We start from the raw sequence: 26,416 nt of genomic DNA, 5'->3' as shown, positions 1-26,416 counted from the left end.
TGGCCAAGGCAGATTTGGTATCTGGACCTTCTCATCCTATCAGCTTCGTCTCCAGTCAAGCTACCAGTGGTTCCGGATCTTCTCACCAGAGAAGGAGGCGCAATCCTTCATCACGACGCGGGATCGCTGAACCTGACGGCTTGGCTCCAGCAGCCCTAGAGTTTGGAGGATATGAGTTGCCTGCGGACTGCCGGGAGGGCCTCGCCAAGCCCAGGGTGTCGTCGACCTTGAAGTGCTAGAGTCACAAGTGGAAGCATTTCGCTACGTGGTTTCGGTCTCAGACGATTACCCCTCTCAGGGTCACGGCCCGCAGGTCTTTTCATACTTGCTATCCTTGGCCAATGCCGGAAGGGTGGGTGATATCCAGGCCCTATCCTGCAAGCAACCATACCTGACTTTCCACGAATAAAGGGTGGTGCTGCGTATGCACCCGTCCTCCATGCCGAAGCTTCTGTCGGAATTTCACCTCAACGAGCCTTTTGGTGTATACCGTTTTTTTTCCCCGAAACATTCATCGCTAGCGGATAGGGCCTTGCACTCGCTGGACATTGCTCATGCCCTGAAGTTCTACTTGACACGCACAAAGCATTTTCAGAAGACTTCACAACTGTTTGAACTTTGGTCCTGTGAACCATGGGAAGGCCTTGTCCAAGGTTTCCATTTCAGGTGGCTCTCCGGCTGCATCACGCACTGTAATCGGTTGGCGAACTGACTGCTTCCCGACCGTCCGAGAGCCCACTCCACCAGAGTCATCGCTGTGACGATGGCGTTCCTGTCTGGTGTGACCCTGCTGGACATCTGCAGGGGTGCTACATGGTGGCCCACACACACCTTCATGAAGTTCTACTGCGTCAACAGGGATTACAGGGAGGAGTCCAGAGTCAGCCAAGCAGTGCTACGCAACCTGTTTGCTTGAGGCGAGTCTGTTTCAGGGGTAAGTGTAATTGCTTCTGTTGTGCCTTGCCACCTCCTGTGGTTGTGTAATGTTGTACTGCTATGTATTCATTATTCATGAGCATGTGGATCCATGCCAGACCCCATGCTGGAGAAGGTTTAAGTTACTTACCAGTAACTATTGTTCTCCAACATGGGTCTGGCATGAATTAAAATGCCAACCTTCCCTCCGACCCCTTTGCGGCTCTTCGTGGTCATACTGCCACTTTACATGCTTCCCAAATCTGAAGATGGCTGCCATAGGAGCGGCTTAGGGGGAGGACCGTCATTGGATGGGGGATGTATGACCCAGAGGACAGTGATTGGTTTAGAAATAGTTTTTAAGTGAAAGTGAAATTGTTTTTTTCTTTTACAGAGGATTCCCAGCCTGACGACTGGGAATATTCATGAGCATGTGAATCCAAGCCAGACCCATGCTGGAGAACAATAGTTACAGGTAAGTAACTTGAACCTCATGGAAAACAAGGGGGAAAACTGCCTCAGCAAAATGTTCACCTGTCATTGCTGTGGGGTCAGTTGAGGGAACACTAAGCCACCTTCAGGGAAGCCATGTGAAGGGGTACTCTGGCACAGGACAGGGAGAGACCACGATTTCTCTGTCTTCCTTTCTGAAACCAAGAGCAGGGTTCCAATTATATCCCAAAGTACAGAATCCTCCACATCATTCATGGGAAACTCTATGGAAGCCTTTCTAAGTCCCCCAAGGTTCTCTGAATAGTTAAAGTTGCTAAGTGTTTCCACTTGGCAAGGTCCAGACCTTGAGCTCAAGATCAGTGGTTTCTAGAATAAGCTTGACATAAAGTCCCACTGCTTTATTTGGGGCTCACTAAGGGCTCCAATCAAATTATTGTGAGTTCTAAAGAATCTCTCAGACCACTGGAATTTCGAGGACAGTTCATTGACCATTCACAAGTAAATCCATTTTCCTACTGCTGGGTCTGGCCACCTGGCCACTACTGTCGAAGGAGCTTTCGAGGAGCTACCTCGAGGAGCTACCACTGGTAATGATGCTCAGTAAGGCCTCAATGACTGACTTGGCAGTCATTATGTGTGGGCTGGTATCTGGACACTTGGTGTTGTGATCAGCAACCACCAATTCCATCCTATTGCCTGAGGATGTACAACAGTTCCAAAGTCTAACTAAATTGGGCCTTGGCCCTGTACAGAATGGGTCCACTACAGAGAGTGGATACTGTAGTTCTGGAATTCTTGTTCCACTACTGTCTAGTTGCTGACAGGGAGTGAAACCCCTACTGTGGGTTTCTTCTTGGACCCCCATCATGGGCCAGCAAGATTTCATCGGAGTGGTGACGAATCCCCGGATATTGTCACTTCTCCCCTAGGGGGAGCCCCTTCTCATGAGGCCAGGGAGGTGAGGCTGCTACTTAATAGTCCACCTGGGGGTGGTACTCAGCGGGTGGATCTCATGGTTAGGAAAGCCCCTTATGGGATTAGTGACGACCTGAGGCGAACATGGTATCCCCGTAGCCCACCTAACCCTAATACACCTTCCCCACTAACCCCCTACAACACCATCCCTAGTGTTCCTGTCTGTTTCCTTAAAACCAGTAAGGTCGGAAGTACTGAGATGAGGAAGAGTGTGGGCTCCTCAAGGGATCTATAATCCCTTATGTACTGAGTTGAGGAACAGACCAACCGACTCACTGGGAGTCCTCAAGGTCAGTGCTGGGACGAGGAAGAAGTGCAGAAGCATAATGAGCACCTTTTATAAACCATACTGTATAAACTTTATAGGCTTCCTATTGGCCAAGGCACAGCTGAAATTGAAGAGGTAGAGGGGTAGAGAGGGAGAGATCTCTCGAGATCTCCTCTCTGGAGGAACCAGGAGTTGTAGAGCCCACAGTCAAGGACAGGAGGTTTACTCATCGGCACAGACGTTCCAGAGAGCTTTGCCATGGTTGAGCTGTCTGGAAGCAGGAAGGCGAAGCACTGCAGAGCATGGTCTGCCTGGGATGCTGCGCCTGAAAGCAGTAAGCCGCTGCTGAGCCGAGCTATTCAAGCGGGGGTGAGAGACCCAGAAGTAGCCGAGGGAGAACGGTGAACAACCAGAGAAAGGTTGGGAGACCGGCAGGCTTGCTGGGAGCTCTGAGGGACCATATTGGAGAGGGACATGGGTCTGAGACCCGCATTCAATAAGGAGTGGCATCCAAATTCGTCATCTTCTTGTTGGAAGTCCCTGGCAGACTGAGAGACCAGGGCTTAGACCACGAGCAAGAGAAAAGAAACCAATACCAAGGGGGTCTTGGACCCGAGAGAAAGAAACCAATACCAAAGGGGTAAGGGACCTGACAAAAAAAATATCCTGGCAGGATAGTGAACCAGGTACAATTATTGAGAACCAAGAAGAGCTAAGAAGGGATTGGGATCCACACCTAAAACCATCGTTATTGTCACAGTAGCTGGCAGGATAGTGAACCAGGTGGGCTGTGAACACTTTGTGCATTGTGAGAAAGGCCAGGGGAAGGGAGATCTACATTCTGGTGTTTGCGAATACTCTGAAAGGAGCCAAGAGGAGGGAGTCGTTCTCTTGGCATTGTGAAGATTCTGATAAAGATCAGGAGAAGAAAGAGACTTGTCCTGGCATTGGGAAAACGAACAAGAAACCTGAGGGGTCAGGGGAAGGGAGTCATCCCCCTAACACTGTGACGATGCAAGACGTTTTGTTCTATGTGCTTTACTGGAACCTCAATCTAAGGAACCTTTTGAGACTTTTGATTTGTATCCTTTGAGAAGAACATTTTATTTGTATCACCCAGAGGTGAACTTTCGGCTGTCTTCAAGAAGAAGGAAGTAATTCCACTGGGCCAAGAAGACCACCTCTTTTCCTTAGTTGAGTTTATAGTGGAAGGGCTGGAAATAGGTATTTGGACACAGCACATGCTTTAGACTGACATCCTGACAGATTTTGTAGTATTTAGTTGAGGCAGCGAAACCCCTCTTAGAACTATGGTCAGACAGGGTTTTCTCTTTTATTTTCTTACCAATAAACTATAGCTAAAAGCATATCATCTGTGTGTCGGTCTCCTACTTCAACTCCTATACAGAGACCACTCTGTGTTACCCTGATATCAGGATGGGTGGTCAGTCAAAAGGCCGAAAAAATAATACCGAATGACAAAAATCTCGAAAAAAAATATCGAATTATTTATTTATTTATGTGTGTTTTTGGGGTCCGGTAAGTAAAAAAAAGGGTTAAAATAAAAAAAAATAGAAAAAAGGGGGTTTGGGGGGGAACCCCCCATTTCGAAAAACAAACGTCATAAAAAAAAATTCGATGTTTTTTTTTCGGCCTTTTTTTTGCGAGATTTTTTTTCTCGAGATTTTGGAATTTGGTATTATCACTATAAACCATCAGGATGCACTAGCAAGGGGAATGTCATGCACCAACTGTAGGATGAAGGGCCACACATCCTAAGGTACCACCAACCTTTCATGGTTTCCTCTTGTGGGCCCTGTGGGCTTACTCACTTTCAGTGACAGCTGGTGAATATGTTGATTGGAGGGCGTAAACACTTCCCATGAAAGTGTCCAAGCAACTTTGTGTAATGAGGGAGTCACAACCAATGAAGGTAGGTTTGGGGGTGAGGGGGTTCTTCCTTCATGAAAAGATTTCCATATTACAATTAAAATTGTTCTTTATATAGCACACTTATTGTGAAAAATTGGGTAAAAAAACACAGTTTACAATCTATTTTGCAGGATACCACATGAAAAAATCCAAAAGATGCCAGTTTATCAACAGTGCACAGGAGCAGTTCCCAACACATGTTCATGATGTCTTTGCCCACAATATTCAACTTTTCATGCTAGCTGCTTCCAAACATGTCCATGCTCGCTGTGCCAATATATGCCAGTATCCCCACGGACGAATACTCTACTGTTGGCTTTTCATTTAATGCCAGTAACAAATGCTGTGCAGTGGTAGCAAAACATGTCCATGCTGACTGCACGAATCTCGGCCTGTATGCCCACCTGAGAAGACTGATTGTGTTGGCTTTGTGCATACTGTCAGTACAAATTCTATGCCCCTATAAGAAATCTTCTCCATACTGGCTGCAGCAATGTACCCCATTGCCCCGCCCGCTTCCCCACCTAAGAACACTAATCATGTTGGGGTTGCCAATATTGGCAATAAAAATGCTATGCCGCTCTGACATATCAACTGTAAGCCCCCCACAACTCGCCCATCAGAGGCTCTCACCAACCACATCCTCTAGCAACGGTTTTCTAATACAATAAAATGAATCATGATGTTGTTCAGTTGTTTCTGTTTATCTGCTGATCCCATGACCCCTTTGCAATGCCAAATGATCATTTAAATTCGCATGAGACAGCTGTAGTTGGTGTATGGCATCCAACAGCTTGAAAATATATCAAAACGTGATTACTCTGCAACAATGACATGCTACAGAATACACATGCGACTGAAAGTGGATACATTGATTTTATAAAGTCACTGCAAGCACATATTAATGTTCTTTCATGTTTCAAAAATTAACAGTCCTGCAGTATAGAAGAAGTAGCAGGCAATGTTTGTGGTTAATGCTAGGGAGAATTCTCAGAAATGTGCTACTAATCCCCTCCACCTTAGAGACCCCCCGCAACTTTGCTGGATTTTGAGGACTTGATTTTTTTTAACCTGGAGAGTGAGACCCTTTTTTCCACTCTCTCCTGTATTTTAAGGTGATGTCTGAGGTTTGTGTTTCTTTGGTTATGGAGCCTGACAAACTCCATAGGCACCATCTTTTACATTGTGTCACACAGCACCTTCAGTGCAGTGGCACAGGGAAGTCTTTCAGATTTCCCCAAGGTTTAAATAACTTCTCTGGGATAAACTACTGTTTCCCAGAGCAGTGAAGTCAAATTGACTTTACTTACATTTGTAACTTTCTAGACCCAGCACACACTATATTACAATAGGGTGCTGGAGGGGTTACCTAGTATCCCCTTTGTCTAGCTTCTCATGTAACATTTTTATGTTACCCTTTCCTCACTGAATGGCTGGTGGCAGTGGTTTCGTTTTAACTAACGTGGTGTGCAGTTACCGCAGGCTGCGTTCGCAGCTGCAGTAAAGCACCCATGGGTGCAATTTTTGTCAAAATGGCCCAGTCTTCTTTTTTTGCCATTTCTTTGTGGAAAGGTCCTTCTTGAGATTTACTCTGCGTGCCAAACCAGGTTTGCTCTCATTGTTTGCTTTGCCTTTGGCGGGATTCACGACTGAAGCCCGCCTCTGACTCCAGGGTGTCTGGGGTAGGCAGGAAGTGAGGGAGGTGCCCAAAACTCCCTGTGCTTAGTCTCCTAGGAGACCCAAATGCACTCTTTAGGGAATGGCCAGCTGACTGTCCGGCAAGGACAGCCACCCTGCTGCGTGATTGACAGCTAGGCTGGAATGAATGGGAGAGAACTGAATAAATGGCGAGGCTTTTGGCTTGGAAGGAGTCGACCACTAGACAAAGGAACCGATGAAGAACTTGAAGAGGACAGCTGCTGCAGCTCCTGGGCCATTGGTTTGCCCGGTGAAGCCCTGCTGCTGTGCTGAAGTTCAGAAATCGCCTCAACTAGAGAAGCCCTCCAAAGGACGACTTCTTCTCTTGAGATGGGGGACCAATCAACACCAAGACAAACTCATCTGGAAATCCTCTTGGAGCTGGCTGCACTTCCATTTCTGCCGCAGGGACCGATTGCCAGGGAGAGGAACACCAGAATCGAGTGAGTTGTCTTTAAGTCCGACCACAGCTCCAGGAAGATCCTCCAGACTCCCAGGAAGCAGGACTGACCAAGCCTGAGCCACCTCAACAGAGTGCTGAACCCCAGATGCGTGGAAAGGTATCCGAGAACCACGGTGGTGCTATTGCTGAGAATCTGAAACCGCGAAGTGCTGTTGATCTGAAGTTTGCCTATTGCTGCCGCCGACCTTCAACTCGTAGTGCAGGAGTCCCCAGACGTCCTCCCTCTTGTCCCCACGACTGAGGCCCAGGAACACAAGGATCTGCCATACTGCAACTGGAACAGAAGCCAGCTGGAACCAATTTCTTCAGACCTATGGCACTGTAAACCTATTTAAGAATATTTATTAACCATTGTTTTATTCCCTAACCTTTTCCTTTTCACACCAAACTCAGTTTTGCTCTAAATGTAACAGTGATATATCAATGTCCACAGTGTCCTAGTTATTTAAGTCGCCACAGGGTGTAGGAAGTGTCTCTGTGCCATCCCCAATGAGTATGTACTGATTTATTGAAACTGAGAGTGTGTATTTTCGAAGTATATTTGTGTTACATATATTGCTCCCTTCTAAAGAAGGCTTATTCAACTGACTGTTAAATAAATAATTGTTTAATCAAGAAATCTTGAGTGTAAGTGCCTCATTACACGGATGGCGGTAAGGATTTACCGGTACCGGTAAAATACTGGTACCGGTAAATCCTTACCGCCTTACTACGAGGTCCCTTTGCGGGTTGGGGGATTTAACGCCTGCTTTTTGCAGGCGTTAAAAACCAACCCGCAAAGGGACCCAGGGAGCTAATTACGGTACCGCAAATTGCGGTACCGTAATTAGCGCCTTCCCCATTCCCATAGAGCCCTATGGGCCAAAAATGGGAATGGGGAAGGGCAATGGTGGAAGGGGGAATTACCGCCCCGCCAACCTTGGAATGGGGCGGTAATTCCCCTTTCCGCCAAGGCGGTGCCGGTATTTTACCGGCATGAACCATGGTGCTAATAGCGCAATGGTTCTCCGCCATCCGTGTAATGAGGCCCTAAGAGTTACTTGCTACTGTGAATCTCTGCTACCACCGTGCAGCTCACATTGACCCCTCTTGAGATAATCCTGGCTGCTCAGCTACCCTACCAACCTGTGTAATACAGACTTAAACCAAAGGTTTGGTTACCTATTGCCAGGAGGACCGGGTTGGTGTAGTCTCCCAAAGGGTTCTGCATACAATCTTGACTAACAGTGCTGCGCCTTGACTTACAGTCAAGGTTAAAAAGTAAAGTATTCAAAAAAGCGCTATCTGCGCACAAAAACATACTGATGGGGCCACTCTTCTGGCGCCCCGCCAACCTCTTAATAGAAACGTTTTACATTATCTGCGTAAAGCTGGAAAGCTCTGAGCACGATACAAAGAATACTTTCCTAGCATGGAATGCCCCCCTGCACCCCACGCATTCCCACCACGTGATCATAACAACATGCTCTAGCCCGGCCAACGCAAGTAAGAATTATTAATTTATTTTGAACCACAGCACAAGCGATGCAGAGTCTGACTGCAGACTCAGTGTCTGCTCTCTGCTGCTCGGCTGTGTGCGGCACTCTGCAGCCAGCTGTATCTCTATAGGGGTTCGGCACACCCCCGCCCGATACAACCAGCCGCCACAGCTCACTAGTAACCCACCTACCTTTTGAATCCTTTGCTTCACTGGTGGTTCACCCACGGTAGCTTGATTCTGATATTTCTGAGACCTAGTCTTGGAAGGACCTGGAGTGTCTCTCTCAGGACCTAGGTCTTGAAGACTGATCTCACTCAGAGCTCTTCTAGTAAACCTCACACTCATGGCTGCCCAAGCCGGCTCAGTATTCACAGCTTCAATGTTAAGCAGTTCTGGGAAGTTGAGAGGGGGCCTCTTGGCCAACTGAAAGGCACTTTCATCTGCTACCTGGACACTATCCTCAGGAGAAAAATAACTTTGGGACAAAACAGGTATGGGAGCGGAAGCTCCAGCGTTGCTAGGTTCCAAGAAATCTAACTCTACTTCAGACCCTTCACCATTGGGCAAGGTGTTGAAAGAGAATGACACGCCTGTAAGTATCACTTCCTCATCATGAGAAAAGGCCACAGTTACATAGTGGCCCCTCCAGGTCTTACCTTTACATCTGGGATCCCCCTTCTCATGGTCACTTGCTACACAGGACCTTTGTACATAGGGAGGATTAGAGTATCCGCTCTCGTGCTTGGGATGGTTAGTCCCATTACCCTTACCTGAATCTCGTGATTTACCCTTGTGGAACCTTTTGTGGCCCTTTTGGGAGGATGTTTTGTCAGTTGTCCCACCCTCTTTCTGCTTCCCCCCCTCCTCCTGCTTACCGGAAACAGGCATGTTTATATGGGACACTTTATAGACACCCACAAGTCGGCAGCAATGCCCAAAGTCTTAGGATCTATTTCCTTGGAGTCAGCCAAATGCTGTTTAAGCTCAGAGGAACATGAGGCAAAAAGATGCTCAAGCATGACCAAGTGAATCATGCCTTCAAAGGTGTTTACCTTGTAACCTTCAACCCAGCCACTCAGATTTTTCAGGGAGTCTGTCATATAAGACATCCAAGTCATATTACATTTTTTCTTGTACTCTCTAAATCTCTTCAATTATTGTACAGGTGTTTTCCCAAACTTTTGGAGGAGAGCCTGCTTGAGTTTTGCAAAGTATTTTCTGTCAGCCTTTGGCATATCAATAATGGCACTGCATCCAGAATGGGGTAGCCTGCTGATCAACCAAGCAATCTTGTCAGGCTTGCCCACCTTTTGTACCTCACAAGCATGCTCAAAGGGTTTAAGCCATCTATAATGTAATTCTTCTCATCATACGCACTGAGCAGATCTTTAGGAAACCCATAACCATTTCCAAATCCTGTGGTGGCTGCAGCCTGGCAAGACTACGCTGGTGATCTGTCCTTATGCATCTCCATTCTCTCAAACTCCAGCTTGGCCATGTTATACTCAAGCCCTTGCTGACTAAAGTGATGAATCCTGCAGAGTCATTACTAAACCCCAGCCTAAGGTTTCTTCCCATGTGGCCGAAGGAAGGCAGCCGCTACCTGATACTAACCCTGGGGGGTAGTATTATGAGGGAGGATCACCTGGGAGGAGACAGCTGCCAAGAGGATGTGGTGACTTCGTTAGGAGGGATGCAATATTCTTTCTCGCAGGATGAGATGCCCCAATTCCTACATATCTAATGGCACACTATCATTGTACGGTTCCCTCTCCCGGAATTACCCAGAGAACCAAACATGAACATGGTATCGTGGGGGATCAGGGATATTACAACTTCTAGATGCTATGATTCTGCTATATATCAAGGTCCTAAACCCAAAGGATAAACATCAACTCCTTTAATAATCTCCCCTAAATTTGAACACTCTGATACCCCCATCAAATTGGGTTAACGAATGAACAAACAAGAATATTAGGGACTTAAAGTCCCATAATGCCCATAGTACGTAGATGAGGAGGTGGGGCTCAGAGTCCATGTAGTGGTATGAACAGTTTCGTTGTTTCATTGGGAAGCACCTCAGCGGGACCTTTAAAACCCTAAAGAGCAGCCACAGCTGAGAGAAGCCGAAGCTTATGTCGGTGTTGTGGCAGCAGCAGAACACTGTGTACGAGATGTGGCAGAAGTCGTGAAAACTGAGCCGTGCCGTGGGAAGCAGCGCTGAAGCAAGCCATCCTATGTGGGAAAGAAGCTTCTGACATGCCGTGAAATGCGCCGCCCTTGGATTTGCACCAGAAAGTGTGCAGAACTGCGAGGGCTCTATCTATCTACCCATCTACATACACCGCTTAAGTATGTTTCCGTACTCAGCTGATGCAATTTCAGTGTTCGGTTTCCCTCTGCTGTCCAAATGGCAAAGTGCACCTCTGTGTTCCCTTCCACTTCAACAGGAGCTATCATTTCAACAAACAGAATTACCGGCTCAACGTTTCAGTCTCCAAATGTCAATCCCTAAAGAGCAAAACACTGTAGGACGAATGCCTCCTCACAAGCCTAAACTGAAAGTAGGTGCTGTAATTGTGCTACTATGCAATCTTGTGCCATCGCAGGGACCCTGCATTGGAACAAGGCTGACGATTACCTGTCTGCAAAGACACATCATAGAGGCCTGCAGAGGCGTTGCTACGGGGTTGCTTTGAGGGCTATAGCCCCGGGTCTTTCGGTTGTAGCCTGGATAGAAGCTCAGGTGCTACAACCAAAATGCTAGCTATCCCCAAGTCCCGACATTAGCTTAGCCCCCGATCTTTTCCAGACCTAGCAACACCCGTGTGCCTTTGTAATTGATGGATTAAACTTAGATACTGTTCTTATACCGTGCATACCTTTCATTCCATCTGATATAAATTTCCTTTCAAATTCAAAAGAAGACGGGTTCCTATATGTTTAGCCTTTCCAATGACCAGTAAGTCCCAGGGACCTACGCCCACTTCCTGGAAGTGATCTGTTGTAATTCTGATATTTAAAAAGGGGACAGAAGTGAAGAAGAGACCCTATGAATTACTGACCGATATTGACCTTTTAGATATACTGGAACAGCGTATGTTAAGTCAGGAACAGCTAATTGGATAAAATACTTTGTATGCTACATTGAATGGAACTTTATTTCACAGAACTTTCTTGAAACTAAATTTTGTTCCAAATATCCTGAATTGATCCAGGGGAAGGGAATCCAACTCTGGTCACAAGGATTGCTGGGCTGGTCACAACCTTGGGGTTCGAATTGATATGTTATATTTTGGGATTTAAGAGAGCCAAACAAACATTGTATAATTTTGTTGTGTATGTTAGTGTGAGGGTCAGATACTTTTTGGACACTAGATCATTTTTCTTTAGCCTTACTTTGTTAGGCAGGGACATCCTTGTTAGGTTAGGTAAAGAAAGACATTTGTCTCACCCCTTTTTATTTAATAAAAATTGCAAATTGTGAGAAAACCATACCTGTTTGTCCGTCTCACATTTCTGACCCCCTCACAGTCTCAGTCTGAGCTTCTCCTTTCTCAGCTCCCCGTTAATGTCTGCTTCTGAATTTGTAAGAGAGACATCCATTGAATAATCCCCCTCCTTCCCTTTCTACAGTGGCAAAGACAGTACGTCCATTACTGCTGCTGGTTCCAGCCCTAGTGTCGCGAGTGTCACCATTTTCTGGCAGAGAAACTATCCAACTATCCTGCTGATCTAGAATTCTTTTTATAAGTTCAGCTTTTGTTCCAGAGACTGGAAGGCCTGTGTCTAAACACAACTTCTTCAGGTTTTCAAATTTAGATGCACTCAAATTTGTTAAGATGGATTTCTAAACTCTGGCATAGTGGACAGATGTTTAGGAGGGCTCCCTAGTTATAGTGAACAGCGAAAGATTTCTGTGAATTTCTGGGAATTTAGCCAAAACAATCAAGGTAGCATGGGGAGATGTCAAGGCTAAGTCTTGGCAGAGGTGAGTGGAGTCAGGGGTCCACGATGGGTCCGCACAGTGAAATATTCATGGATTACACTTAGACAGGTAAGTACAAAAATACTATATTATGGCCAAGGATCAAATGATGAAAATGACTAATAACAGGCAGTAATATCACACAATGCTAAGAATTAAATAAATATATACAGTCACTATTCGTGTAAAATAATCAAACCCCGCCCCATTACTTACCTGAAAGGGAATTTAAGTAATTGGATAAGTCACCAATAGTCCACAGGAATTATATCCCTAACTTATAAAGTCCAACCCTAAATTGTCTGGGGCCTTGTGCCTAAAAGTTCACAAAGTTTCCGAAGAGTTTAGGAAGTTGGGGAAAAAGTTAGGAGGAGGGCTCTGTGGATGTGAAAATGGTTCCAAAAGTCAGGTGAAGAAGTTCTCTGATGAGTAAAACCTTTTGCTACCTTTTGGAGGACATACGGTAAGAAAGCCAACGATTGTAAAACAATTCAAAGGTTCTGCAAACTTTGAAAGGGTGGAGATAGTTTTACCAGTACCTATCATTATAGCTTACCACCCGTACTCTGATTTTTCCTCAGACTTTGCAGGTCGTTGGAGGGTCGCAAGAGGTCCGCTTTCCCTCCATTGGTTCCGATCGAAGAAGCCCATGATCTGCGGGTGCAAGAGAAGTTCTGGTTGGGTCCAGGAGCTGATTGCACCCTCATCTCATGCAACAGTGCAGCAGGTGCCAGTGCAGGACTCTTCAGGATCCTCGACTGGATGCAGGAAAGTCTGTTTCAGCGACAGTCACTGATGCACTGCAACAGCAGGCATCACAGATGTCATGGTTGAAGAAGGCCTATCTTGGGACCCTTTGATGCTTGGCCGCTGAGATTTCGCCGAGAGGCTACTTACAGGACAGCCTGAAGACCCTCCCCCACCCCCCCGAAGTTCAGAGTCAAAACACAGAACAACAATGCTTCTACTGTGGTAGCCCAAATTGGAGTCGGTCAGTCAACTGGATGGCCCAGGAACGCTTCTCAAGACTCAACTACAGGGCACCAAGAAGTCATTGAGAAAGTTTGTTCCCACCACTCCACAGGGTCGAAGCACCAACAAGGTTCTTCTAAGATCAGTAGCCGGACAGGGCTCTACTGGGACTGCAGAAAATGTTGGTTGCCAGCCCTTCTTAGGATGGGTTCACAGGTCTTCCGAAGTCTTCACAGCTACGCAGGATACTTGGCTCCTCTTCAGATCTCTGGGGATTGTCTGCAGGACTCCTCTACTTAGGTGAGCACAGAAACTCAGCCGTCCACCCAATGGAAGATATGCCCCTCACACACACACACACCCTGGCAGTGGTCCAATCATGGACCACTGTGGGCAAACTCATGCATACACTCCAGGCACACTGAGACATGTTTGTGGATTGGGACTAGACAGTCCCAACCCACTTCCTGAGTTCCAACACACATGGCATTGCACTAGCCTGCAAAAAGCACTGCTTTCCTGGGCAAATGCATGCCCATAAAAGGGTTTTCCTGACCTTACAAGGCAGGAAGAAGGCTAAAGCACAAGATGGCCGAAGGGCAAGCGAAAGACCTTCTACCACTACTATGTTAGGCCACTAGCCACTGTTAGTAGCCAAATGCGGTAAACAGGAGAAGGCTAAATAAAAATACAGTAACAATGTAACTGCTGCGACCAGCTTGCCTTAGGACACATCTAAAGTAACAAAAATCCAGAGTCTAGGGTGATTCAAAAGTATCCCCATTGCACTACAATGGGAGATGCAATGTGCAATGTTAAAGTTACCCAACATAAATAAGTTGTAAAAAGAAAAGGGAAACCTAGTTTCCTAGTACTTTCTGTCTGAAGGACTAGTCGGTTTACACATAATAAGTGAGCAAAAGCTCAGTGAAGTGAAGCTGAAGGCTTCACTTTACTGCAAAAAGTCAGGACATGGAGCATGAACAAAAGAAAGACGTTTGGGGATCCATTGAATATAGTGGAAAAGTTGCTTCAAGAGAAAATGCAGTGGCTGGTCTCTTTCCTGGGCGCACGTAATGATCGCATTGTAATTCATGACGCCTCATCTTGTCCCACTTTTCTCACACGGGGTGTTCCTCAGGGATCCTCACCGCCTCCGACACTTTTTAACATTTACATTCGCCTTCTTCTTTTGCTGCTTGATGACCTGGGTGTCCTATGTGCCAATTATGCTGATGACACCCGAGTCATCCTGGAACTCTCAGGCTCTTATTTCGTGGATTTTCAGGCAATCAGTACCATTTATACTCTCATTCACTCCTGGATGACCCAGAATTCCATGACCCTGAACACTGATAAAACAGGGATTCTTATTGCTGCTTCCAGCCACATGCTTAAAAATCTCTCATCGGAATATGCATCGTTTTTGATTTCCAATGTTTCCATTCTCATGGTTCAGAGCGTTAAAACGCTCAGTGTCACAATCGATTTGGAGCTTACCTTGAGATCTCACTTGGCTATGATTCGTGCTTCATGCGGTTGGATTAATAAGCAGTTGGGTTTCTTGCGTCCCTTTTTGTCTGTTAACATGTCTATTCTAGCCTCTGCTTTAATTAACTTGAGGCTAGATTACTTTAATAGTCTCTTAGCTGGCACTGCTCAATCCAATCTGGCCTCCCTCCAGGTTACACAAAATGGCGCGGTCTGAGCATTGCTAGGTCTTCCAAGACAGCACTTCATCACTGAAGCCAGACAGTTACTTTCAAGTGTCTGAATGCTGCAGCACCCAGCTACCTCCCAGAGTGTATTCAGCGATATTTTCCTGTACGATCCCTTAGGTCACTTGAATAGGCTAGGCTTAGTCAACCCAGATTTCGCCTTGCCAAATTTGGGAAACCCAGGTTTGATGTTGTGGCCCATGCTACCTGGAATTCAATCTCGTTGGACCTTAAGTTAGCCACCTCCCTTGCCAAATTCTAAAAGAAGCTGAAAATATTTCTCTTTAGGGCCCCTTAGTTTTGTTTCTCTTTTCTTGAATTCCGTGCCTCTCGTTGATTTCCTGTCCATTTTTGTGTTTTTTGTGCGCCTTGAGGGCTGCGGGCGATGTGGCGCGTTATGAAGAATTAAAATAAATACAATTAAAAAAAGGTTCCTAACATATAGTGTGCCACAGGTTTTACTTCCCCGTGAGATGCAGGCTATGTTTTATTCATTACATATGACCCATTATGCTTTAAATGTCTGCTACCGATTTTAGTGCCCCTTCATACACGTTGTCAAACACTGAGTTAATGTAAGATGGGTATATGTGTATGGTAAGAGATATCCTAGGCTGTCAAACGTAGCTCCTGGGTACTGTTGGTAACTGGATAACAAGGCTCCTCTTGACTACCAGCAGGTGCTAAATAGCTCTCGGCTCTCAGAAATGTAAATCCCTGGCTTGCCCTCAAAACCAAACCTGCTTGATTGTGTTTGGGCTAGCTCCTTACAAGTTGATATTTTCAAAGATCCAGTTTTGTAAAGGTCTTCATCTAATTTGCAACTTTTGCATTTGAGAGATACTTCTATAAAGTTTTCAATTTATTATTTGATAAAAATGAGTGATTTATTTTAGAAATGCTTGTTTCCTTGATGAGGAATACATTACTTTCAACCTCTGCTGGCGCAATGTAGGTGAAGGTAGATTTTCCTACCCAATCTGTCATCATTTTTTGATTTTAGAGGCAATCTGGCTCCTCCCTGTTGACGGGACCGCCTTGCCATAGAATCAGCCATTACTTTATACACAAAAGGCATAGTTTGTAACTCCTTGATGAAGATGTGAATGAATTATGGTGCAATTGTTTTTTATTTTTTAACTTCTTGTTCTAGTGGGTGTATTTAATGCAGAGGAAAGCTTCAATGTGCAGTGACATCATGACCATGAATTACTCTACTCCTTGAAAGCCAAACATCTAGCTTTGCCATATCGAATTTCTGCTCTGCCTTCCCCCCACATTCTGCACATTTTTATGCCTTCAGTTGTATTAGGACTCAGGTGGTGTTTCTTTGCCAATCAGCAGGCTTCGTACATGACATTACCCATTTGGCAAGGGCTTGTATTAATTGGAGCCCTAGAATCCGTGCTGCCTGCCCACTGACGTAGGCCTTTCTCACTCTCCAGGGCTCCTCCACAGCCCCCCACACTGCTTCAATCTGCCTTGGTGCAGAGTCAATTTCCAGTTACTGTTCTTCATATTGCGATGTGTACACATATCCTGTCTCCCTTGTTGCTTTTCTGCCCGAAGGCTTTGTTTGTTTTAATGTGAGAAAATACTTGCACTTTCCGACAAACCACTTATGTGAAAAAAACAAAATTCTACAGCACCCTGGATGTTATGCTGGGGTACTAACAGGTATATTACCCTCATTGTCTGCTTTCTTAGGCATTATTACCTCATTAAAGGTGCACCCAAAAAGGTCAGATACATACTATTGCTTAAGTGAGCAAAGCTGCTAACGATGCACACACTGGTACAAAATATCCTATACATGAATCTCTAGAGCTCCGTCGGTGCCAGAATGTAGAGTTTGCACTGTTAAAAATGTGCAGTCTGTTGCTTCTACTTGTTGATCCTGTTGCTGGTGTGCAATATGTTCTTGTGAAAATAGTTGTTTTTTTGTGCAGATTGCAGTCCACTGAAAGTGCTAATAGCTTCACCCTGATTGGAGAGGCATCTGATGGCGGCACCATGGAAAACCTTAGCCGGAGGTTGAAGGTAAATATCAGTCAACATATTAGAATATTCACAATTCTTTGTAGTGCCCCATTCACCAGCACTCTTGGAAAATGTTACAAGTGCCTGACACAAGGCAACATTTATTTGAGATTTACCGCAAAGACCAATTGTGAATTTTCTTTGTCTGCATCACTTCCTGCCTTTTGAGATATAAACTTGGAAACATCAGGAAGGAAATCCAGTGTACCAATTCAATAATGTTGGAATGCCCAATGCCACAGACTCCCAGAGAGGGTGCAAGGGTTTTGATTAGAAATTCTTGGAAGGGCTCCAAGAGCTGTTTTTCCCTTTCTCGGCTAGAAGAAGCAAGCACCTCTCTGACCCAGGCATCCCTATTCCCCAGGTTAGTGTCTAGTGCTTGTTAACCCTCTACTATCCAGGTTCTGTCAGTGATGTTATTATACCTAGGGGCATGTCCCTATTCAACTTGGAACTGGGAAATGTGTAGAAAGAGCTAACAAGAAGGGGTGTTTCTAGGGCAATAGTTTCTTAAATGTATTATTTATACTATCAGTACATAATAGAGAAAAGCAAAACCGAAGCAGAAACATTTTCATGTTTAGTGTATTGCTGTTGTCAAGTAGTTCTGAAATTGCAATGCAGCTCCGGTAACGTTAAATCGTGGGAGCCATGTTTTTCAAGATGGCGTCTGAGCCCCCTTTGTTAAAACAGGTCCCGGTCTTCTTTTTTCGGCATTTCTTTTTGGAAAGATCCTTCTAGATTCTGTCTCTGTGCGCCAAACCAGGTTTGGTCTCTTTGTTCATTCGCCTTTGGCGGGCTTCAGGAGAGAAGACCGCTTCTGGCGCCCGAGTGTCTGGGGTGGGCAGGAAGTGAGGGAGGTGCCCTAAACTCCCTGTGCTTAGTCTCCTAGGAGACCCAAATGCACTCTGTGGTGATTGGCTGGTTGACTGTCTGGCAAGGACAGCCACCCTGCTGGGTAAGTGACAGCTAGGCTGGAATTAATGGGCGAGAATGAATGAAAGGCGAGTGTCTTGGCTTGGAAGGCAGAGTCGACCACTGGAACGAAGGAACCGAAGAAGAGCTTGAAGAGGACGGTTTTCCCGGTGAAGCCCTGCTGCAAGTCTGAATCGCCAAGTTTACAATCGACAGAGAAGCCCCTGCAAGGACGACTTCTCCCTTTTGAGTTGGTGGGACCAATCAACTCCAAAGTAAGCCACCAGGACACTCATCACGGAGCTGGTTGAATTTCCTCAGAGTTGCTGCAGGAAACTGTCGAACCAGGGAGAGGCACACTAGTTTGTGTGCGTTACTTACAGCCACCCGAATTTAAGTTTGCTAGTTGCAAGCTTTTGGCTGTCCCCGTGCAGTGCAGGAGTCCCCCGACGTCCTCCCTCTTGCTGTGTTACTATACGATTGTCTCCTTCTAATGAGTGTTTTATAATTGACTGATAAATAAATTATACATTTTTATAGAAGAAACCTTGAGTGTAAGAGTCTATTTGAATACCTGTAATTGTGAATCTTTGTGCATCTCCACTACTGCTCATTTTTCCCCTCTTGAGATAAGCCTGGCGGCTCAACACGCTACCAACACTGTGTAGTACAGATTTATACCAAAGGCTGGTTTGCTTACACCTGTAGTCATAGTTGCTTGTAGTGTTCCCAGAGGGTACGGCATTCAAACTTTGCCTAACAGCCAACGTCCGCCTTTAGCTTGATTGGCTATTGTGGCTGTGTTGAAAGGGGTGTATGAACGTTTCGGCGAGGGAGTTGATCAAATCGCCTTCATCAGGATTGGGGCATTACTGATAGACCCATGCTTTTGTAGATAAGAGGGAAATTGCATGGATTAGAAAAAAAAGGAAGTGAACCTAAGTTTGCCGATTGACTTAGTTGTTTGATATGGCTTTTGACTTCTTCTCCTGTTCACAAACAGAGGGGTTCTCCCGCTTGTCTGTTTGAAATGCCTGGGATGAATGTCGTGTCTCAATCCTCCGCCAAGTCACCGGGAGCCAATCGCAGTAAGCTTTTGAAAGCTGCAACAAGCTAAAAGGCTGAGTCGCAAGGCCAGATACGTGATGCTCTGGGATATCCCTTATGGAAATTATCTAAAATAAAGCTTTGAAAGTATTTGTTTTCTTTCTTAGACATGTTTACAGCAATGTTTCTCTAGCCTCATAAACTGCATGATCATTCTTGTATTTGTAATGTTTTAAGAGTTTTAAAATATTAGTAGTTGCATCTATCCTGGGGGGTTTGCAATACACCTGCTTCACCTTCACTCCCATTTGTGTCTATTCATATTTAATCATCACTTTACAATTATTTCAACAAATACATTCCCATTTATTGTATAAATGTTTGACTTGACCGACTGAGGTTGACTCTTCCAACATCGTAATATTGCTACCCTTGCCAAAGTTATTGCATAATACACACATGAGGCATAGCATGTATGCATCAATTTCTGAGATTTTGGCACATCTTGAGGGGTCTTCCTTTCCCAGATAAATTCACTTGCTGCCTGAAAAATATGATCCCAAAATGTATACAACTTTTTACAGTCTGTGTGCCTCTGATGCGAAGTGTCAACCCCCTGCATAAAACAAATGGGACAGTTTTACCCATAAGCTTTGTTGCTGACTCCCCAGTGTAATGTTCCCGGATGAGATTAAAAAGCTTTACTCTAACCCTCAAGTGGTAAGCCAGAGTCGGGAGATGGACAAGATGACATTTTGGTGTCAATATTTCTTTGTTTTTACCCACAACCTAAGCTGTCTCTAGGATTCTTAGTCTTATTCTTGTGAACAGAAAAGTGCTTGTCTGGTTGTCCTGAAATAATCAGTCTGCCATCCAGAAAACCTGTTCTAGCTTGACTTATGTCCCTACCGCTTAAAACGAACAAACCACAAGAGCCTAACTTCAACAAAAAGGTTTGTTTAGGGCCTTTGCCCAACAAAGGAAATGGTGGCTGGTTTCTGACTTCATTGAGACTTCTCTCTATCAGATGAGGGGTTCATGACCCTGTTGCAGAGTTCAAATAAAGCGGTCAAATGTCTCTTCCACTTACCCCTCGTTGTGTTATATATATTTCTGGAGCTTGTGGATCTGCTTAGTTCACATGCTCTGCATAGTCAAACATTTAGTGGAAGTCCTTGAGTATTACAAGATTTGTTTTTGAAACTCAAACGGACGTCGAGTGACGTGTACTGTACCAATGGTCCTTCACGCGTTGAGGTCCCTCAGATTGTTTTTTTCCACCATCAAAGTAGGTTGCAAATGCAGAGTTCTCTTCTAGGCGGATGCCTTTTAATTAGCTAAAATTGTAATTATATATAGACTTTCTTTCCTTTATTGTTTGCTTTGCTGCATGACCACCTGACTGCTCTCGACGAACACCCTCAACGTCGACGACTGACTGATCGACAACCAGACGCAGCCTTCATGGACCTCTTCGGGCTTCGGCCCCTTACAGTAGGGAGAGAGGGGGGTAGGTTCTTCATACTGACCTCTTTAGCAAATGCTTATTCTGTTATCCTCTTTCTTTTTTTCTCGCCAATCTACCCTTTTAAAATATAATGGACAAAACCCCTTTAAATTTTGCCCTACCTGCCACCGAAGATTCCAGTGGAAGGACATGCACCAAGTTTGCAATCACTGTCTCCCGAGGGGATCACCCCGAAAAAGATTGTAAATCCTGTAAACTTTTTCGGCCAAAGAGCTTGAATGATTGGCGGCCCAAACGCTGGCCCGCTCACGCCATGCAGGTTGAGGCCTCCATCGCGTGACGGAAGACTCCAGCGAGGGCAGTATGGGGGTCATGAGTAACGCCGAAGGCGAGCGGGGTCTGGCGGAACCCCATGTGCAGGCCCCCGACTCCAAGAAGCAGGCCGTCAGCTCTGTGATGGAGAAAGACACCCAGCGGCCAGGGCACACACAAGCACAAACACAATAAGAACATACCCCACAGCCAACTCTCGACAGTCTTTCTAGGCCCATGCCGTGTCCAGGGACAAAGCCTCAGGTTCTTCACTGTCTTCTGGGCCATCGCGTACGCTTTCGCCTCACGACAGTTCCCCAAAACCGAAAGCGAAAGTCGGTTTGAACACTGCACATAAAAAGGCCCTCCTTTCGCGTGCCGAAAAATAGGCAGTGAAAGGCGTCCCCCTAGAAGGTGCTGAAATTGCATTAACTAAATAAGAAACACTTCTTCGCTTCCCTGCTTAAAGCGAAGTCGCCAAAAAAAGACACATTTTTCTGCGCCTTTTGCCCCAAAAGACACACACAGGGTTTTCCATCCCCTTAGACACTCTTTGAGGGGCCATGCACAACAAGGATGTTACTCCCTTCCAGGTCACCCCTGTCATGTCGGGCTTCCCACCCTCATGTGAATATACACCTGAACAGTTCAATACAACTATAAGGACAATGTCTAGTTTTGTAGACTTCATGGACAGACACCCCAGCCAATTGACAATTCTTGAAGATGCCTCACATCCAGGGGCATCGGCACAGCAGGCCCCTGCCAAGAAGTCTTGTCTTGAGCCACAGCCTAGCACTCTTGCTCTAGGCACTCTGGCCTCGATATACCAAGATCGCTCTCAGGACTTGTATTATGACGACCAAGGAGACACAGGGTGTCAGGGGGACCTCTTTAGCCAAGTCCAAGACCAGTTTTATGATGACATTTATGTGATCCAGTCGCCAGATCACCAGAACCAGCTGGTAGCAGATTTGCCTGTTGACAATCAACGTAAGTACAATGAACTGCTACCTAAGGCGGCACAACATTTTAATATTGACACTCAGGAGGCACAGGTTGAGAAGGACTTTGTGGAAGATATTCTGGGGGACAAAAAGTCTGCCACCCAGTTTATCCCACAGCTGCAGTCTGTCCTAAGACGCATCCAGCCATCCCTACTGGCGCCTAGTCTCATGAGGACAGTCAACCTCAGAATAGACAAACTATTCAGACCTGCGCTCACTGACCCCCTGTATATTAGGGGTCAGCTTGAAGCAGATTTCCTAGTGGTCACCACGACTAGAAAAATGGCAGGCACTCCCCTGGCGTCGGCAGAAGCCCTGCCGAACAAGGAAAGCAAAAAGATATATACTTTTGGGAGAAAGGTTGCCTCCTCTGCATCATACTGACCAGAATCGCTAACAACACTACGCTGTTAGCTAGTTATGGCTGCCACAAATGGGATGACCTGGCGCACCAAATTTAAGCCGTCTCAGAACCATTAAAGGCTCAATTACGGAAGACCATCTCAGAAGGCAAGCAGATCTCACACTGCATCCTAAAGAATAACCTTGATGCAGCAGATAATGCAGGGTGCATCATAGCAGAGGGAACGCTCATCAAGTGCCACGCCTGGCTCAGACAGTCTGGGTTTAAGCTAGAAACTCAGGCAACCCTCTTAAACATGCTAGTGGAGCCAAATGTGTTATTCGTGAAGACCGTAGAAGATGCCCTTAAGAGTGCCACGGATGAATACAACACTCTTAAATCCCTTGGACAGTTGAAAAACAAACTCTGTTCCCAGCAGGGCTCCCCAAACACTTGAAGATTTTGGGCCAGGGTGCTCAACGTTCCTCAGGCTTGGGGCCAGTCGCAAGGCCAAGGTTCCTCGTCCAATTTTCAAAGAGGAAATAAAAGGTGCAGAGGAAGGGGCAGAATCTCACCTGGGAAAGGCTGAACTCCTCCCTAACAATGACGCATCATTCCAGGTCCGCCCATGCCACTCGAGTAGGAGGCTGAATTTCACACTTCACCCACGCATGGGAGGGGCTAACGTCAGACAAGTGGGTGTTGTTTACCGTGGCATTTTAAGGACTCCCGCAGGGTCCCAGCGGACGCCACTGATCCTTGATTGATTTCGAGGAATGTTGTGATTTCTGTGCAGAGTTCGGCGGCAAACACCTGATCCTGCAGTGACTCAGGTTTGAGTCTCCAATGTCTCCTTCCCTCCGATGGGTCTGGCAGCGTGTATTCCACTGTTACTGCCGAGTGATCGGACATGGTTCTGGGCAGTATTTGGCTATTCGACCATTGAGTTTGGCTGTGTGCGGATACAAGGATGTAATCTAGGCGGGAGCTGATTTGGTGGACCCAGGAGTGGAACGAGTACTCCAGGGACTCGCCGTGTTGGCGTCTCCAGATGTCCACTAGGTCGTATGCTCTACAGATCTCCAGAACCTGGCACGCAGCTTTGGGAGTAGTTGTGGAGGTCGGGTGGGATTTATCCTTCTGTGGGTCTAGAGTGGTGTTCAAGTCACCTGCCCATATGATAGTTGCTGATCTTGTTTCTCCCAGGTGCGTCATGACCCAATCAAAGTTGTTGCAACCGTCTGTGTTCGGACCATAGGAATTTATTATTATGAGTTCAGAGTTTTCGAGAATTCCGTGTAGTAGAAGTGACCTTCCGTCCTCATCACTTTTGGTTGCAAGTAATTTGAATTTCAGAGTTCTATTTATTAGGATTGCCACTCCTCTGGCGAATGTGGAAAAAGACGCAAAGTATCTGTGGCACCCCCAATCTCGGGCCCACCGGTTCTCCGTTCCCGGGAGGAGGTGGGTTTCCTGGACCAAGGCGATGTCCACCTTGTGTCTTCGGAGGTATTGTCATTCTCCTGGTTTTAATCGGGTTATTGCCACCTTTGATGTTCCACGTAGCTAGCTTAAATGTTGTGAGTAATTGGATTTTGGGGTAAGTTTTGGCCAGGGTGGGGCACCGCCTTGTCGTGGAGTGTTCCACATGTGTTTATTCTGAGTTTCCGCATCTTGTACAGCCGTTGGGCGTTTCCAGGCGGCGGCAGGGGGAGCATGGGCCCCTGACGAGCACAATTCCATAATAACAAACCATTTCCCTCCCAATCATGGGCAACCCCCAACTTGCCCATCAGCTTTCCCCTCCCAAGGTCCCGAAACATAACTAAGCTGCGCTTGGGGCGCTAGGGAGCTTCCAAGGACCAGCGCACCTTAAAGTTTAACATGGAAGTCTGGATCCGGGGGGTCGTTCTTATGCGTCTCAGGGCAGCCTATTGATGGATGCAGATGAATCTCAGGGTGGGTCCCCATTGCCTCGTTCTCATCTTCGGGGTCTAGCGTTGTCTATGTTTTCTCTGCACCCCAGCTTATCGAGAAACGAATTCGCCTCCTCGGGCGTATTGAAAAATTGTGACTTGCCGTTGTGTTGGATACATAGCTTGGCTGGGTAGAGCATGGAATACATCAACTTGTTGTCTTGCAGTCGATGTTTCACGCCAGTGAATGTTCTGCGCAAGGCCTGGACCGAAGGGGAGAAGTCGGGAAAGAATTGGATGTAATCTCCATCTTATTGCAGGTGCCCTTTCTCTCTTGCAAGCCGGAGGATTGTATCTCGGTCTCTGAAGTTAAGCAACTTTGCGATTATTGGGCGGGGGGCTGCTCCAGGGATGGGGGCGGGTAGTTGGGACTCTGTGAGCCCACTCCACTACGAACATGTCGGACAATGCAGGGTTTCCAAATATCTCCTTGCATAGTTTTTTGATGAAGTCCTCCATTTTTCCTGTGGTTTGTCGTTCCCTTACCCCGAGGATCCTGATGTTGTTCCGGCGTGAACACCCTTCTAGGTCCTCGTTCTTGGCCATAACAGCTTTCATTTGTGTTTCTAGCGTTGTCACTCTGGCGGCCATAGAGGTCACGTTATCCTCCATGTCGGGAAATTCGTTTTTCAACCGTGTCCAACCTGTCTCCGTGTTTGTCTAAACGGTGTTGAAGTTGGTCAACTTTGGTGGACAGGGAGTCTAGCTTGCTATCTATGTTGCCAATCCCTGCTTTTAAGTCGAGGAGGATTTCTCTGATGTCTGTATCTGGAATGGGCTCGACCTCTCGGGTTGTGTCCCCTTCCAAGTTTTCTTGTCCCGCATTTGTTTTGGGGGTTTTCACTATGGCTCCAGCCTTGAATGTCAGCTTCCGCTGAGCTTTGTCTGCTTTCCCCATCGTGATGGTTTACTGTGTTTGCGTCAATAGAGTGGGGGCCTTCGCCTGTGGTCTCAAGGGTTGTCTCGTGTGGCTGTATTTCAGATGTTTCTTGAGCTGCAGTTAGCCGGCCCTTCCTGTCCTGCCTTTGTCCGTGTTATTGGGTACCCCGGGAGGGGTTTCCTCTCGACCTGGAGGGTTGGTTTAGGTGCCCAGCTCTGGCCCCGATGTGAGCATGTAGGATTGCCTGCCGCTTGAACCGTTGGGGCGTGGGAGAGGGGGGGGGGCCGCTGAGGCGCCGGCCGGTTCGTGTCCCTCCCGGTGTCGCAGGGGTCCTTTGAGCGCTGTGTGATTGCCGGGGGCGGGACCGCAGTCCGGCCGGCCTCAGGCCTGCTGTTGTGCCGAGGTGTCTACGCGGATCTCAACTCCCCGGCGCTTGGTGGCAGCTACCGGGCCTACGCGGCTTCGCGCTGGATGGCTGCCGAGGAGGCGGTGGGGGTAGGCAGGGCGGGCCTGCCACTTGGTTTCGGGAGTTGTCTATCTTCCCCTGCTTCCCCGACCCGCCAGTCCCCAGCCAGCGCCCCCTGCACCGCCCGCCTCCGTGTCCGGCCTCGAATCTTTCTCACCTTCGGGGGGTTGGATGTCCCCCGGGCCGAATGTGGCGAGAGGGCTGGTGCTCATTCTCCTTGTCTCGTTGCCTGTCGCCAGCGGTGCCGCTCGGGTGGAACACTCCCGCCGGACACCGCACCTTTCGGGTGCCGCTGGATCTGCTCGCCCAATGTGGTACGCCCAGGCAGCCTCTTGTTGACTTATCTTCTTGCCGGGAAGGTTGTTGATCCCAGCCGCTCTCTCGTGTGCGTCTGCCCAGGTCGCACATAGTGACGGATCACTCTCCCGCGGCACCTCGCTCAGATGCCGCCACGGGCCGCAGCCGATCAAGGCCTCCTCGTACCACGCCTCGGGTTGGATAGGAGGCCGCAGTTGTTCTTCACGTCTTCTGAGGGGATTGAGGGGGTGGCGGTTGGTGCTTTATACTTTGAGACAGCAACCCCACCACTGAGGGGGTCAGATGGCCCCCAGATCCGCGTTATTGGGAAGGATTAATTAGGTGCGCTGACGGCGCTCACACCAGTGCGGCCATCTTGGTCGCGCTCTAGCGCCCTCTAGTGCTCTCATCCAAGTATGGTATATATTTGAGAAAGAAATTCTAGGAAAGGATGAATAAGGTATATCAAAATATCTTACATTGCCCTAGTTGAAAGATGGGAAACACACATTTTAAATGCAAGTGGGAAGTACTGTAAAATGACATTGAAAAGTTTGTAATTTCATATTCTAAGTTATTTTAAAGACAGTAATCGACATTTTGTATCATATGTATATATGTGTGAAAAGTTCAATGAACTAAAACATAATAAAATACATTTTTTTAAAAACACACATTTGGTCTCCCTTGTTCAGGCTCGGACCATGAAGTCTCATTTTCTACGGTTTCCTCTCGATATCAAAATCGAAGACTTTCGAATGTGCGATGGGTTTTACTTAAACCATTGCAGGACCACTTCATTT

At 46.8% G+C, this 26,416-nt stretch overlaps 1 protein-coding gene across 1 annotated transcript in view; it reads left to right on the top strand.

Moving 5' to 3' along the window:
• BECN1 (beclin 1) overlaps window positions 1-26,416 on the top strand; it is a 649,635-nt gene that overhangs the window by 292,263 nt on the left and 330,956 nt on the right. Inside the window, exon 5 of the mRNA XM_069634173.1 lies at window positions 16,812-16,902. Coding sequence (XP_069490274.1) covers window positions 16,812-16,902 — 91 coding nt within the window. The remainder of the gene's footprint in view (window positions 1-16,811; window positions 16,903-26,416) is intronic.

Source organism: Ambystoma mexicanum, chromosome 13, assembly GCF_040938575.1.
Source record: "Ambystoma mexicanum isolate Mex_15411 chromosome 13, UKY_AmexF1_1, whole genome shotgun sequence".
In the NCBI taxonomy this organism is placed as follows: Eukaryota; Metazoa; Chordata; class Amphibia; order Caudata; family Ambystomatidae; genus Ambystoma; species Ambystoma mexicanum.
The sequence above is the reverse complement of the archived record's forward strand: the minus strand, read 5'-3'. Positions and strand labels throughout refer to the sequence as shown.